This window comes from Ctenopharyngodon idella, chromosome 18 (genome assembly GCF_019924925.1).
Source record: "Ctenopharyngodon idella isolate HZGC_01 chromosome 18, HZGC01, whole genome shotgun sequence".
NCBI lineage: Eukaryota > Metazoa > Chordata > Actinopteri > Cypriniformes > Xenocyprididae > Ctenopharyngodon > Ctenopharyngodon idella.
Window position 1 is genome coordinate 16,387,457 of NC_067237.1, and position 17,757 is coordinate 16,405,213.

Here is a 17,757-nt window from a genome sequence, read left to right on the forward strand (position 1 = left end):
TTTAGGTTTATCTTTTAGTGCTCGAGCGGCATCATGATATCTATGAAAAGACCTAGGGCCATGGCCCACTTCTAGCTCGAATAAAGGAGGGTAAAAGACCGGCAAACCGTGAAGACTGCAATGAATAAAGCTCCAGTGGAATTCAGATGAAGAGAGGGATAATACTGGTGCTGGTAGCTGATATACAATACTAGGTTAAAAACAAGCCAAGTTGGGTTGAAAATGGACAAACCCAGTGGGTTAAATGTTTGCCCAACCTGCTGGGTAGTTTTATTTAACTCAACAATTGTTTAAAAATGACTGTATTGCTTGCTTAAAATGAACCCAAAATATGTTGGAAATGAACATTTATCAATAAGTTTAATGAATAATAATGAAACAATAAACATTTATTAAATTGCTTATTAATAAATGTTTGCATTTTGATTATTATTGTTGCCTCTAGTAATTATGTGTCTGATTTTTAATTTCCAACATATTTTGGGTTCATTTTAAGCGAGCAATACAGTAATTTTTAAACAATAGTTGAGTTAAATAAAACTACCCAGCAGGTTGGTCAAACATTTAACCCAACCGCTGGGTTTGTCCATTTTCAACCCAACTTGGCTTGTTTTTAACCTAGCATTTTTTTTTTGGAGTTAATGTACTGTTCAAAAGCTCGAGATCACTATGATTTATTATATATATTATTATACAGCTTCTTGTATATTATATATATATATATGTATATATATGGAGTAGACTGGAGTAATGATGCTGAAAATTCAACTTTGATCGCAGAAATAAATTACACTTTAAAATACATTAAAACAGAAAATAGTTATTTTAAATTATAATAATATTTCATAATATTACTGTTTTTACTATATTTTTGATCAAGAAAATAACTTTTAAAATCGTATATACTCCAAACTTTAGAAAGGTGTAGTGTATACATACACAAATATGGTATATTAATTAATAATTTTTTTAAAATCTAAATGTTTAACTTTTTCCCCACCGTTTTCCGTAATTTATGACACAACGCTTCCCCGCCATTGAAAGAATTTTCTGGCAATCCATATTTTTATTGTTATATGGTAGGGGGCGCTATTACACATCTTCTGAAAGAGATTCTCCGGATCAAACCACAGGTGAAGAAGAAGCAGAAACAAGTGATCAAAGCACTGCTGACGCACATGTAAAATAACACGATCATCAAACATTAAACAGCATATAAATCAAAACTGCCTAATGTTACTGAACGAAATGTCGAACTCATGAAGAGGAAATGACTGTGAAGCTTGATCTACTTCCTCTGTGTTTTGATTATCGTCCTGAATCCGATCCAGGCTTAGTTTTTGACAAAAACGTGATTTTCTCAATTTTTTGTTTAAAATGTTGATTTTTTTAATGAAATTTACCCACATTCAAGTGTTGATAAAAAGAAATGCATGAAGCTAAAATAAACTGTTTGTTCGTTTAAACACAGAGACACTGTTCTTTCTTATGATATACGTGACCCTGGACCACAAAAACAGTCGTAAGTCACACGGGTATATTTGTAGCAATAGCCATACAATACATTGTATGGGTCAAAATTATCGATTTTTCTTTTATGCCAAAAATCATTAGGATATTAAGTAAAGATCATGTTCCATGAAGATATTTTGTAAATTTCCTACTGCAAAAATAGTGGATATGCATTGCTAAGGACTTTCATTTGGATTTTCTCAATATTTTTATTTTTTTTGCACCCTCAGATTCCAGATTTTCAAATAGTTGTATCTCAGCCAAGTATTGTCCTATCCTAACAATACCATACGTCAATGGAAAGCTTATTTATTCAGCTTTTAGATGATATATACATTTTATAATGGTTTTGTGGTCACTTATTGTATATTCATTGTATGTTCAGATGTTCATACAACAAAATATTCAGGAGACCATGAAAGTTTTGTGAAAAAGCTTTTTCTTAAAGAGTTAATAAACAGAAAATGTGCATTACGGATATACAGACAGACAAACCTGTTGAATTGTCCACCTGATGGTTCCTGCTGCCCGTCATCATCTGTTTCAACGCTCTGACATTTCAGCCTTGACTTGGAGTGTCTCTGTGGAAACACACACACACACACACACACACACACACACATACACATACACATACACACACACACACACACACACACACACACACACACACACACCCAGCACGCTAAATAAGTACATGGAGTGAATGTTTACTCATTTGCTTTGGATGGGAGGTAATGAAATTCCTCCTACACACAACAGAGAGGAACAGAATAGCTCTGGCCCGTTTTAAAGGGCATACTTAACATAACCACACGAGTGTGTGTGTAGCAAGGATTAATACTTGCCAGGCTTGTGACTAGTGTCCAAATCATGTAACTTTTTTAGGGCCATGAGGAGCCATGTATAACAGCCACAGTAATTATAGGCTTTAAGCTCATTACTAACAAAAGAAGAACCTTTGAGACCTCATAAACACACACACAGACAAATGTCGAGAGTGGGAGGAAATGCGAGAGACGTGCCTGCCCACCTCCTGTAGGAATGACGGACGCGATCTACAGGAGACGAGAAACCGCAACACAACACTGACAGCCCTGATTGCGTTTTAATAAAAAATCAATAAAGTGTAGACAGCCCAGCACAACAGCCCATGATCAAACTTATGGAGCAATGACCACAAGCCTTGTTTACTCACTTCATTGATTTGCTATTGAGGTGCTGAATTACACACCAACCACATTCAATGTAAGAGACGCTGAGTGTTTTTATGGAGAGAATGAAATATGAGAGCCTTAATCAATGTATGTATTTTGTTATATAACCTCAGTAAATGTATGCTTAAAATAAAGAGACCCAGCAATGGCCCTCTGATAACTGATCAGGATGACTGATGCATCTTTATGATCTGTTTCACACTTCAGTCAATCGATAGCTATTATTCTTCAAATCCTTCTGCCTCTGGGCAGCAAAAAGGACAGATTTATGTAATATTTGACAGCACAGACAGACAGGAAGTAGGATAGTCAGACCTGATTCTGCAAAAGAGCCAGAGAAAAGAGAGAAAGAAAAAGAAGAGAGAGTGAGAGAAAGACAAAAAAGGTCTTTATTCTGACCTTGTGCTTGAGGTTGCTGATGAAGGAGCGGCTCTGGGATTTCTTCATGCCATCTTTGGAATTCTGGAAGACACACACACACACACACACACACACACACACACACATTGAGTTTCTATGTTTTATGAGGACTTTCCATAGAAATAATGGGCCTCATTTATCAATCTAACATAGAAACAAGAGCAGAACTCATCTTACGACAGGGTTCACATGTGATTCATCAAACATTCTTATGCTGCCGATCCCATCGTATGTATGATCGTACGTTGATAAATGTGGCGGCTAAAAACAATCGTCATTTGAATATCATGCCCCTAAAAATTCACGGTTTAGAAGCCTCGCCCCTAGAGTTTATGACATACGAACGTAAACTGGCCAAGAAGAGGAAGTAATCTCATGAAAGAGAAACTGATCTTACTTCAAAAACACCCGTTAACCTCGTAACTGGAAAAAATTATATTAATTAATATGTATATTAAATACCGGTAAATAAAATGAAACCTTTACAAACATTATAAACACTATAGCCTAGGCTGATTTCCCCTCACTCCACAACAAATCCTTTAAATTTAACAGTATTCAGAACAGAACAAGAATGAAAAATAAGTAGCTATAAATTTAACTATAAAATAAAACACAAATTAGGCTATAGTGGCATTCGTTATAAACAACACACGTCAAGCCAAAATGAATTTATTTAAAGCGAAACTGAAACGGCATTGGACTCATTCTCTCATTCAGCAAGAATCCAAATATGCTTCCATATTTGCCATGCAACATTTGGTTGCTAAACTATTATTTGTTATGTAAACAAGGCTTTGTACTTCACTCGTGTTCCAATATCCACGTATACAGCATCATTCACATGCACAGAAATGTGTGTGGTCGGGCGCTGGGCTTTACAGCAGACCATTTAAATTGAGCAGTAACATTTATGTTTGGTTGACTGCATTTTAGTTTGATGATGAATGGCTGCACTCTAAAAAATCTTGTTTTTTTTTTATACCCAAGTCCTGGGTTGAACCTTGTGGGTCATTTTTTTGGTTATTTTTCCAGAGTTTGGGTAGTTTTTGTTTTACCCAGCTCCTGGGTCAGATGTAACAACCCAGTGTTTGGGCAGTTTTTGCGTTACCCAGCTCCTGGGTCAGATGTAACAACCCAGTGTTTGGGTAGTTTTTGTGTTACCCAGATCCTGGGTCAGACGTAACAACCCAGTATTTGGGTAGTTTTTGTGTTACCCAGCTCCTGGGTCAGATGTAACAACCCAGTATTTGGGTAGTTTTTGTGTTACCCAGATCCTGGGTCAGACGTAACAACCCAGTATTTGGGCAGTTTTTGTGTTACCCAGATCCTGGGTCAGACGTAACAACCCAGTATTTGGGTAGTTTTTGTGTTACCCAGATCCTGGGTCAGATGTAACAACCCAGTATTTGGGTAGTTTTTGTGTTACCCAGATCCTGGGTCGGACGTAACAACCCAGTGTTTGGGCAGTTTTTGTGTTACCCAGATCCTGGGTCAGACGTAACAACCCAGTGTTTGGGTAGTTTTTGTGTTTCCCAGATCCTGGGTCGGACGTAACAACCCAGTGTTTGGGTAGTTTTTGTGTTTCCCAGATCCTGGGTCGGACGTAACAACCCAGTGTTTGGGTAGTTTTTGTGTTTCCCAGATCCTGGGTCGGACGTAACAACCCAGTGTTTGGGCAGTTTTTGTGTTACCCAGATCCTGGGTCGGACGTAACAACCCAGTATTTGGGTAGTTTTTGTGTTACCCAGCTCCTGGGTCAGTCGTAACAACCCAGTGTTTGGGCAGTTTTTGTGTTACCCAGATCCTGGGTCAGATGTAACAACCCAGTATTTGGGTAGTTTTTGCGTTACCCAGATCCTGGGTCGGACGTAACAACCCAGTGTTTGGGTAGTTTTTGCGTTACCCAGATCCTGGGTCGGACGTAACAACCCAGTGTTTGGGTAGTTTTTGCGTTACCCAGCTCCTGGGTCTGACGTAACAATTTATTGCGGGCTTTTTGCACCCTCTTCAGGAGAGAGCAGTGCAGCTCCGTCAAATTGGTGTATGTCTTCGGTTAAAATACAGGTTTGTGTACGTTTTATTTTATCTAAAAATTTGTTATTGTTCTGTATATCATTTAATTTCATGCAAAGCAACATACAGGGGTGCGATGTGAGTCATCTAAACGAGTGTCGCATTGGTCTTTTCACGTGATGGATCAAACTGCATCAAATTTTATGATTTTATTCAAAAAGATACAGAATATAAGTACTTAGGGTGTTAAAATATGTTCTTAGAATTGTACACTGATTATTTATGGACAGGTTATGGAGTCAGTCACAGAATGTTTCGGCTACGAGTGAAACGCAGGTGGCGGTCTGAAGTTAGCAGTTCTCCCGCCAAACGTAAGCCATCTCCGCTACGGGATCCAGCGCCGTTACGGTGGAAACAGGACAACAGAGACTGGTAAATTACACTTGAATTACTTCTAAATGTTTAATTTTTACTTCTAATATTTGTTAAATGAGCTTAAATGTAGGCAATATGTATTAAAAACGATATAAAATATGCTATACTATAAAATATGATGGAAAATAAAGGAATTATCATGAAAACCAGTGGCTGTTTGGAGTATTTAAAAAAAGTTTAGAGGATTTAAGTTAATCCATAAACATTAATTCATGTATGAAGTAAAAAAGGATAAGCTAGTATTACAGTAAAAATGAATCAACCCATTATGCTGGGTTAAATAAACAATCCAATTTTCTGGGTAAAATTAACTCAACATCAATCTAAATGAACAAAATGCTCTCATTACAATTCTCCGCCAGAACACGCTAAGTTTACTTGCGTACACAAGCTGAGACCTGACGTGAGATTTGATTGTAGCCACCGCTCACGTCCATATTGATAAATGCAAAGTTTGGTGTGACTGTACACCCAATTTTCTGCCGTACGAGCGTTTTATAAATGAGTTTGAAATGACATGAGGGTTGGTAAATGATGTCTTATTTCCCATTTTGTGATTGAACCGGTCCTTTTAAATGCATCTAATTCTAACTCAAACATTTGAGTGTAAAAATATATTCAAATGAGTATTTGCGGTCACGCATGGACAGAGAGACGTTTTTACATGCAGTCATGCTTAAAATTAGTGCAACATTAACTTAAAATCATCTCCAGACAGACTCCTAATTTGAGCGCCCGCTCAACGGTTCTCTGTTTTTTTCCATAAATATTATGCAGGAACACTGGAGGGGAGAGAAAATCCCTCTGTGCATTACAAACGGCACATCAAAATGAATGTTTAGAGAGCGCAAAGTCTAATAATAGGGCAAGAAGAGAGGCGGAACGAATGCTAATTAAGGGATGCTCCGTGTCTTTTTCTGGATTGCAAGACTAATGTGTGCGCGCTGATTAGGTATTTAATTCTTTTCTCTGTTTTTGTCTGTTTCTTTCTTTCTTTAGAGCTGCCTCTTATAGTAGGGTCTGAAATGGGTTTGTATTTTCTTGTTTTAAGAACAGCTTCTTGCATCATAATATCTCTACACAGAATTTCAGAGTTAGAAAGAGCATGCTACCTTGCGTAGGTTTCTTTGGAGGCCCTCATGGGTGGCACGGAGCAGCGCTCGGATAGAGAAACTGTCTGTGTCCTCTTTGTCCCCGATCTGAGACTCTTTCATCAGAGAGTCAAGCTTCTTCCTGATGTGGGACTCCACCTGGTGCTGACTGGGCCCGTTAGACTGAAATGCAGAAAGGTTTGGTGTCAAAATGTGCAGTCTACATAAATATTCTTGAGAGATTAAAGAAGAAAATAGTGTCCATTATTTCTAAGACCACTTACACTCTGAAAACTGAAGATATAAACTGTTTAACTGCCTTAATAAAGTCAGATTTACAGAATAGAAAGTCTATCCTGCATCAAGCCTGATACAGACATATATTTTTACAAATTATTGGAGAATAGCTCACTCCATTATTTTACTATATTATTTAACTCTATATTGCAAAAGATTGTGTTGATAAATGAGCAATATCACACAAGTAGCCGTGTGATATGGCTGTATATCAGCACGGCTGTGATTCGGCCGTAGGTAACCACAGCGTTCTGATATACAGCCATATCGCACGGCTACGAGTGTATAAATAAATAAGAAATAACAACGGAGTGTCTTTAAAACCCTCTTTTGTGCAGAACTACTTCCTTCCGCCACAGATTCAAATCTCAAGTTGACAGTTTGACCAAGGCTCCTTTACTAATTCTATTATATCTCATGTTTTACCACTATAAGAGCCAGCGGCAAATCCCCGAAAGACTGGCCGAGATGAAGCTGTTCTCGGCGGGTACACGAGCACTGAACGGCCGCTGACGGCCTGGAGCTCGCATCTCCGAAAATGTCAAAACAAATAGTAAAATAGACACTATGATTAAATATGAGTCACATACTTCAGGTCTAAACAACTACATTCTAGCCTAAAAAAACACTTAAAACTACAGTTCGTGGTACAACAAGTGTAGTATTTGTATAAAATATGGTGGATTTGATCGGCCGCCATGACAGTCGCTTCAAGCGGAGTGATACAAACAGTGATACTGGTAGAATATCGCACGGCTGGAAAGAACTCTCAGCCAATCAGATTCGAGAACCAGAACGAAATGTTGTATAAACAGGTTTATAGAACATTTTCAACATGCTTCAGCAAAAATAGGAACAGCACTGAAACCTTGCTTCCAGGTACGATTCTGATACACAGACTGGCTTTTCACACTTGAACTAATTAACACCGGGTACACCAAATCCTGAGTTATCTTGCTTCACGTTTCACACTGCTCATAATTTACCTGGGGTTAACAACTCATTCTGGGTATTCATATGCTTACGTTTCACACTGTACATTCCTAAACCGTGGGTTAAATGGTTAGTTCACCCAAAAATGGGATCACTTGGGGATCATTTTTGGGTGAACTAACCCTTTAAAGTCCTTATTTGCATATTTGCGTCATTGATTGGACTAACGCAGCATGCGAGCTGTTTTCATACAGGCTCTAGTGTTGCACATCCTCATATTATTCTTTGGCGACACTATGATCAAGTTTATACTGAATGGACTTTTCGGAATATAAAGGTAAGAATGAAATTCACTCCAGTTGTCACATTTTCTGTCACCATTTGGCATTTTTCCCCTTAAACGTTGAAGCATAGCCTACTGTTTATACAGTGTGCTGTGTTTTTGTGACTGTCCGAAGCATGTGAATATGGCCATGTTCACACAGCAGCAGAATCCGGTTGTCAGTCCAGTATTTGAGTCCTTAATACGGTTACATTCACACACAATTCACTTATTTACAACCACATTTTATAACCGAACTCACACCACTAAATTTTCATGACTCACAACCGCATTCCGGACTCACAACCATTTCATAACCCTGGGTAAAAAGTGGTGCTAACCCTGCTTGTAAATTACGAGTGTGAAACGCTCCTTTAACTGGGGTTAAAAGTGAGGTTTAGAATGATGATATTAACCCGGGGTTAACGAAGTGTGAAAAGCCCTAGAGAAATGCGGTAACACTTTATTTTAACTAGTTGCTTATTAGCATGCATATTACTAGAATATTGACTGTTTATTAGTAATTATTAAGCACATATTAATGCCTTATTCTGCATGACCTTATTCTACATTCTTAATCCTACCCAATACCTAAACTTAACAATTACCTTACTAACTATTAATAAGCAGTAAATTAGCCATTTATTGAGGGAAAAGTTGTAGTTAATATTGAATACATGTTCCCTATACTAAAGTGTTACCAGAAATGCTGCTTATATATATATATATATATATATATATATATATAAAATGCTTACAGATGCTTACAGATAATATATTATTAATAAAATAAAAGTACACTTTCATGACTGTTTCTTAACACACTTTTAAAAAAGTGCACTTTGTAATAATGCAAAATTAAAAGTGATAAATGAAAGCAGATATTAAATTATTGTTTTAATAATCTTTTGTCATGCTTTAAATATATTTGTAATTACACAGTTGCAGTTTAGTACATTTAAAGGTTACACTTTATTTTAAGGTGTCAGTATTACACTGTAATTATACATTTAAGTACTGAGTAATAATAATTAACTGGTTTAGGGTTAGGGATTGGTTTAGGGTTAATTCCAAGTAATTATGCATAATTTTTAGTTATTACTATAGTACCTACATGTAACAATATATTCTAGTTTACCATAAATGCTTGTCAGTATATTCGGCTGTACTTTAACCATATTACAAAGAAAAGAGAAGTAATTATGAAATCAAGATGCACTACTTGAGTGGATCACAAAAAGCAAAGTAAGGTTCAGCTAATTGCATTTATTATTAATTTAAAAACTCTGATCCATTTGCCATTTAATGGCAATTAAGATACAATTAAGTGTGTGAAAACATTACATTCAGTTCATACTTAATTATATTAATTTTAAGTATATAATTTCCATAATAAGTATGCCAGTGTACGGCCTTTCCACAAGGGTACACATGCAGTGTTAATTGTGTAACTTTAATTTGGGCACCAAAATAAATATGCACTGCTCGTGATGTGTGTTCTTCATCTCTTTACTTCAATGGCTATTCATGAGTCATTTTATTAAAAATCAAAGCCTGGCATACTGATCTGAGAGAGCAATAAAGGGCTCAAAGTGTTCCAATTATGCAAAATATAGGTTGTTTTTGTTTGAATTCTTTCTCTTTTTTTTGACCAGATAAATGGCTTTAAAATCTCTCAGCCATAATGAGCGTCAACTTCCAGCAGGGCCGGTGTGCTTCTTGTATTTCCTGACACGTTAAAGTAGGCATGTAATGAGATGAAGGATAGAAACCTTTAATTGGCTCCCAGCAATGACTTCTCTAAATGGATCATTAAACATTAATTGCTTCTAAACAAAACAACATGAATATTTTGCAAGGGTACATTAAAATGCTATTAAAGCATTCTTCATTCAAGATCAACAAAATAAGTACTAGGAAACCAATTTATTGTTGATAAGTCCAGGAAAATAAATCGATTTCAGCATCAAAATCTGGACGAAACAGGCTGATTGTAAAGCAGGCTCTATTAATGGCAGCGCTGCTGGATGGATCTCTTGGCAAATGGCCATGTTGTTGCATATAAGAGGTGTTTCCACAAAAACAGAAGCTCCCCAGGGGTTCGGCTTGTGATTGATCGGCTTTTAGAGACGGACACCAACAGCTCACTGTGAGCCAGAACGGTGTGAGGAGGCAGCCAGACAAAATACTGGCTCCATCAAAAGTGAGAGATTTTCATTAGAGGTGGATAGGGCGATAACGCGTGAAAAGAAAGAGTGAAACTTGAGTAGCTTGAGTAGTGGAAAAGTGAAAAATGTAAAATTTGAAAGTGCAACATGATCTTATTTGTAATTCTGATAAGGTATTTGTACATAAAGAGTAGTAGTACAATATCAATGTACAGACGGCATAGATGAGTTTAGCTATTCACTCTCGAACTTAGGCGGATGCTCCACATGAGAGGATTATTGTGCCGCTAACCTCCATCATTACTTACAGAGCTTAAGTGTTTCATAGCTTATGCTCTCATAAACTGCCGGTACTTTGTTGTGCCGCAGCTCGAGGGAGACCCGCAGATTTACTCTCTCACAGGCGCTGACATGCTAGTAGTATCTGTTGCACAGCTTCTCTCTCTGTTTTTATCTTAAAGTCCCCCTGCGGTGAAAAGTTTTTAATGTTGTTTATATGTCTGTGTGGTGTTTTTAATATGCAAACCATGTGCAAATTCATCAGTCATCATTACTGCTCAGTATTTTCTCCTTAAAACGGCAGTGTATCGAAGATAGTTTCAAAAACCGCTCATTTCCTACCGTCACAAACGTAACCAATCCCGTTACGCTTTTCTTCTATAACTTTTTATGATGTTCAAAGCGCTTCAAAGTATGCTGACTATGAGATGGTGAACGGGAACATGGTTTGTGTAACATTATTAGCTGTTTGATAACGTAGTCAAGCCAAAGGCTAATTATATCAATTAGCATTATGTGTCCGATGTTGTAGAGAGAGATACATAAAACGCATTACCATTCAACAAGTAGACGAGCCTGTATAATTCACTCTTCCTCTTCTTCTTCTGAATCAGTTTCTGATTCAAACTTATATGGATGAATTAAACCAGTATTTACACTTGACATTGTGTAGCGTTTAGAGTTGAGCGAGTGGATCAGGTAACCCGAGCTGGTGTGATTGAGTGGAGGCGGAGACTAATTTGCATATTCATGAGGCTGCGTATACTAAATGATGCAAGGATGTAGAGTTACATTCAAGCTATTTTAAGGCATTAAGAAATTATTTTCACAGGAAAAAACGCCATTTTAATTATCAAAGATGAGTTTTAAGGGATAAAATTATTGATTGCAGGGAGACTTTAAAACATAAGCTTGATTGAGTTTGACGTGTGTCATATGCAAACAAGGGGGGTAATATTTTCCACTGTAAGCTCTTGAGTACTGATGAATGGTTACAATAATTTTTTTTATTTAAATTTAGTTTTTTACAATAAACTTAAGCTTCTTTGACTTTGTTTTGGTTTCACTTATTAGGCTGCCTCTCAAAGAAGTACACAAACCCTTGATTTTTTTGCACAAAAACTTCTAGTTAAACCTGAATAGCACTAACTTCACACCTCTGAATGTGTCAGAATTTACAGATAGTTAAAAACTAAGTTAAAAAAACAACCCAAGATGGGTTAAAAATGGACAAACCCAGCGGTTGGGTTAAATGTTTGACCCAACCAGGGTAGTTTTATTTAACTCAATGATTGTTTAAAAATAACTGTATTGCTTGCTTAAAATGAACCCAAAACAGGATGGAAATGAACATTTATTAATAAGTTTAATGAATAATAATTAAACAATAAACATTTATTAAACTGCTTATTAATAAATGTTCACCTTTGAATATTATTGTTGCCTCTAGTAATTATGTGTCTGATTTTTAATTTCCAACCTATTCTGTGTTCATTTTAAGCCAGACATATAGTCATTTTTAAACAATAATTGGGTTAAATAAAACTACCCAGCAGGTTGTGCAAACATTTAACCCAACCGCTGGGTTAAAACGACCCAATCGCTGGGTTTGTCCATTTTTCGTTTTTGTAATCATTATGTTTCAGTGCCTGTCCAGACGTACAGAAATGATTGAAATCTCTCTGCTGAGTGTGTGTGTGTGTGTGTGTGTGTGTGTGTGTGTGTTAGTGATCAATCCCTCTGCTCAATCCTAACCGGTGTGTGTCAGTCTTACCATGCTATTCTTCAGCTTGAAGTCATCTTCAATCTCATCAGCACTGTCATCGTCAGACACCTCACCCTCTTCAGCATCTGCAGACAGGTACGGAGGAAGACGTTTCCCCTACAGACAAAAAAAGGGAGCAATGAATGCTTCCATAATCCTTTTTTACAGTACTTGTCAGCAAACAACCCCATTATTGAGTGTTAGATAGTGTTTCACCTCTGTTTAAACCATCGACAGCACCTTACAGCCGGTGTGTGTTGACACAGCACCTCAGATATTGATACTAGAACTGAATCCATATTAATGGCTCTTGGCCACAGGCGGATGAAAAGTGTAGTAAGCAGCCCCAGGGCCAATGAAGTAACATTTTCTTTTCAGGAAGACTGAAATGTAATGTTTTCTCAGGGGACATATCATGAAAATCTGACCTTTTTCATGTTTAAGTGCTATAATTGGGTCCCCGGTGCATCTCCCAACCCAGAAAACGTGAAAAAGGACAACCCCGTAACTTTGTTTTGGTAAGCCTTTCTCTGCAAGCATGTGAAAAAAATGAGCCGCTCAGATTTCGCTCCCCTTGTGACTTAGGAAGAGGATCTTTTTATAATATTACAGCCTCTTAATCTGCATGTTTCCACCCACGCCGGCGGCATTTTGTTTGTCTAAAAGTTGTAACTTCTTCCTGAGTCTCTCCATCAGTGCCGACTCCGGTTTGAACAATGTAAGGCTGAACACCGTTACTGACAATCCTCATTTTGGCTGCGTGAGATTCTCCAGCTTTGTTGTTGTTGAGCAACTGAAGCACGAGCTGTTAAAGCTCCGCCCTCTTCTGGAAAGGGGGCCGGGAGCAGCAGCTCATTTGCATTTAAAGGGACACACACAAAAACGGCGTGTTTTTGCTCACACCCAAATTGGGGCAAATTTGACAAGCTATAATAAATGATCTGTGGGGGATTTTGAGCTGAAACTTCACAGACACATTCTGGGGACACCAGAGACTTATATTACATCTTGTGAAAAGGGGCATTATAGGTCCCCTTTAACAACCTGTTATTCAGACAACAGAGGACCTTCATTTGGGAGGAAGCTAATGACCCACAGTGCGATGAGGATAAAGAGTGTCTCAGACTCTTCAGAACACTGAAACCCATTTAAGTGTCAATAAACCTAAAACTCCAAGTACAAACCCTTGTCTCCTCCTCGTCTGTCGGTCTCTCTCACAAACACACTTGTGTGAGGGCTAGTGGGAAATAAGAGTCGCCGGTGGAAGGACAAGACGGAGGGAAAATCAATTCCGTGCTTTTGACCTACAGAGTTTGCACGAACACAGTCTGGCGGAGGGAGCTGACATTGTGACATGTTTAAGTGTGTGTGTGTGTGTGTGTGTGTGTGTAATCAAAGGAGACCCGTGTTCGAGTGCAGGGGATTTACTCAAGTGTGCTCCAATCACAAAGGCTCCCTGCTGGGTTTGAGAGTCTGCCGTCACTGTTTGCTCAACTAGGAGAGGCCTGTAGAGTCGCAGGCTGGCAGTGCCATCTGTCTTGACCTGTTTTACTAATGCCAAGCTCCTCGCTGGCACAATGACGTCCGTATTTACACATAGCAACACTCTCTTCTCATCCGACTGACCACCTGCCATCCCATTACACCTTTAAAGAAATAATTTAGCCAAAATGAAAATTCTGGAGATATAAAAATATCTCAACTCAGGGGTTTTCAAGGTTTAAAACCAACAAAAAGCATTATTAAAGAAGTCCACACATTCTAATTTAAGGGCTCGCGCATTTAAAATGGCAGACGACATTGTGGAGAAGTTAGTCGCCGAGGTCCAGAAAATGCCACCACTGTTTGACAAGTCAAACCTGCTTTTCAAGGATGCGTTTGTGTATGAAAAAAATCAACAAGTTATAAAGTAAAATATCTAGCTTCCGCCAGACCGCCTTCCATATTCAACTTGCGAAAAAAGTGTAACTGATGCGCTTTTTTTGTAAGTTGAATACGGAAGGCGTAGGACGTAGCGTAAGCGTTTTGAACGTTAAATACGGAAGGCGGTCTGGCGGAAGCTAGGGCTGTGCGATATGACGATATATGTCGTTACAACGAAATAAAATGTCTATCATTAGAGATTTTGCTATATCATATATATCGTGGTATGTAAATATATTGCACTATTGACACTTCAGAATGATGAAATGCATGACTGAGAATATAAAGAGCGGGACGTGCTGATGTTAAAAGAGTTATAAGCGCAATATATCCTGAAAAGGAACTCGGTGCAGCGCTCGTGCTGACTGGCACACTGCCAAAGTATGTGCATGAAACCTGCCTCTCCCAGAAGGCGATCGCAAATTAGAGACGTGCTCGATGTTAAAGTGTATTAAGCACAATAAGTAGGAGTGGGCGATATACTGGTAGACACGATTAGCCAGTAGAAATTTGTCTGGTAGAGATTTTGGACGATCGTCTCTGTCGCTGCGCGGTCACGAAAGTTTTTAATTTGCATGAGTTTTTAAGAATTGTGGTTTAAAAACAAGTGGTTTTATACCGTTTAAGTGCAATTGGCAGCGAAAGACAACTCATTTCAGCATATGCACGCGCTCTCTGAGAGACTGTTTCTCAGCGCCGTCTGAGAGATGCGCGACATGAAGCCGCTGCTCATGGAGCACGTGAGGACTGAACTGAGTGCTTTTAGACGCCTAATTGGGCTTGAACGGTTAAATACACATTAAATACACCTATGTGCCAAAGTGACCACGTATTTGCTAGTAAACAGAGCCATTTATGTCTTAAGTGAAGGTACAGTTGAGAAAGACAAGGCTCGAGTTAATGGATCGGTGCAGTCAGTCTTAAAGGGACAGCATCCAAATTTACCTGCTGTCATTATTAATGCTAATCAAACAACAAAAAAGAGAGAAAATCTCTCACTGCTTGCTTTTGTAACTTTAATAAAAATAAATGTATATTTAATTTACACAGTAAAGACTATGCATTGTTTTTTATACCTTTGATTACTTTACACATGTTCTAGTGCTATTTCGTCTGTCTTTGTTCTATTGTAGTTTGTTTTCTTTGCTCTTTCTTTATCACAGTTTATTTGTCTTTTTAGGCTAGTATTAATTTTTTTAATTGTATTGAAATTGATGATAATTATGAAATTTCAATGATATGGAAAATTTTGATATCATAAAACTCTTATTTAAAGCAAAAATAACTATATTGTGATATATATCGTTATCGTGATATAAAATTACTCATATCGTGATATAAGATTTTGGTCATACCGCCCAGCCCTAGCGGAAGCTATTTATTTTACTTTATAACATGTTAAATATGGATATTTTTCTTAAACAAATGCATCACTTCACTTCAGAAGGCCTTTATTAACCCCCAGAGCCGTGTGGAGTAAACGTTTATGATGGATGGATGCACTTTTTTGAGCTTCAAACTCGTTGGTCCCGTTCACTGCCATTATAAAGCTTGGATGTTTCAGGATATTTATTAATGTATCTCCGATTGTGTTCACCAGAGAGAAGAAAGTCATATACACCTAGGATGGCTTGAGGGTGAGTAAAGCTTGGGCTAATTTTCATTTGAAAGTGAATTAATCCTTTAACAAAAGAAACAAATAAAAAAGAGAATACTGGAGAACAAAACAAAAGCAGGAAAAAGAAAAGCATAATTGAGGATTTGAGGCTTTGGTAAGCAGCAGAGACTGAGAGGTTCACATCGTACCTTTAAGAGTATCTTTCCTTTGAGGCTGTTCGGGCTAGGGATCTGCTTGGGGTCTTTGTTCAGGGCCTCCCCCACATCCAGCTTGTCTCCGAAGATCTCTTTTAGGTGCTGAGCGATCTTCTTCTGCTGCTGAATGCTGCAGTGATTCTCTATGGACAGGATGACGGGGAACCTGACGCAGCAGGAGACAGAGAGAGAAAGGATGAGGGTGACAGTAATCACAAACCAGGGAACAGCAAGAACAGTCAGCAGCTGCTCTCTGCCTCCAGAGCCTTCCTCCGATATTAACCTTTCATCCGTATTTCTTTCATCTTGACTCATCTTCACTGTCATGCTCTCTCTCTCTCTCTCTCTCTTGCAATCTCATGCTTTCCTGTCTGTTGTTCTCTCTTTCTACTTTCTTTCCTGTGCTGTTTCTTCCTGTTCTGTTTACTTCATTTATGATCTGCACACTCAAAAACATTCACACATAACTTTGGTCTCTATTCTCACTCATAGTCGAAGATCTCAACATTGCTCACATTGCTCTAACAAGGTGTTTCCAAAAGCATGTGAGAAAGCACCAGGCATCTTTCTCTTAATCAGTATTTTTAGTCTTGTTCAGTGTTGGGTAAGTTACTCTAAAGAAGTAATTAATTACTAGATACTAGTCCTGTCAAACGATTAATCGCATTCAAAATAAAAGTTCGTGTTTACATAATATATGTGTGTGTCCTGTGTATATTTATTATGTATACATGTATTTATTTAAGAAATATTTACATGTATATATGTATATTCATACATTTATATTTATATTATATATATATGTGTGTATTTTTATATACATAAATATACACAGTGCACACACGTATATTATGTAAACATGAACTTTTATTTTGGATGTGATTAATCGTGACTAATCGTTTGACAGCACTACTAGCTACTAATTACATCTTGAACCGATTTTTGTACTAATTACTCTCTCTAAAAAGTATTGGATTACTTATTAATTACTTTCTAAATCCCATATCAACCTCGACCAGATGAACCAGATGAAACTGCTCTTTTAATTCTTTAAAATAAATAATATAAAATTGCATAAATTATTCTTGAACTGACCAAAGTATATATTTAAAGAGTGAAGGTTGCATTAAAAACATAACATTTTAACATTAGACATTAAATTGTAATGTTAAATCCACTATTGTTTTATATAGAAATGTTCTATAGTCTATACAGTATTTAATGCAATTACATCAGAAGTAACTGTAATTAAATTACAGAAAAATTAAGAGTAATCCATTACACCCAATACTGCACTCAATATGCACAAGATCTATCTGTCTTAAAGGATTAGTTCACTTCTGAGTGAAAATTTCCTGATAATTTACTCACCCCCATGTCATCCAAGATGTTTACGTTTTTCTTTCTTCAGTCGAAGAGAAATGAAGGTTTTTGAGGAAAACATTCCAGGATTTTTCTCCATATAGTGGACTTCACTGGGGTTCAACGGGTTGAAGGTCCAAATGTCAGTTTCAGTGCAGCTTCAAAGAGCTCTACACGATCCCAGATGAGGAATAAGAGCCTTATC

The 17,757-nt window shown here is 37.5% G+C and overlaps 1 protein-coding gene across 1 annotated transcript in view; it reads right to left on the bottom strand.

Annotated features, from left to right (window-relative positions):
* Positions 1-17,757, bottom strand: part of plch1 (phospholipase C, eta 1) — an 89,772-nt gene that overhangs the window by 12,231 nt on the left and 59,784 nt on the right. Inside the window, exons 10-14 of the mRNA XM_051870920.1 lie at positions 16,185-16,356; positions 12,465-12,572; positions 6,713-6,874; positions 3,129-3,191; positions 2,008-2,093 (exon numbers count right to left, since the gene is read on the bottom strand). Of these exons, the coding sequence (XP_051726880.1) occupies positions 2,008-2,093; positions 3,129-3,191; positions 6,713-6,874; positions 12,465-12,572; positions 16,185-16,356 (591 nt within the window). The remainder of the gene's footprint in view (positions 1-2,007; positions 2,094-3,128; positions 3,192-6,712; positions 6,875-12,464; positions 12,573-16,184; positions 16,357-17,757) is intronic.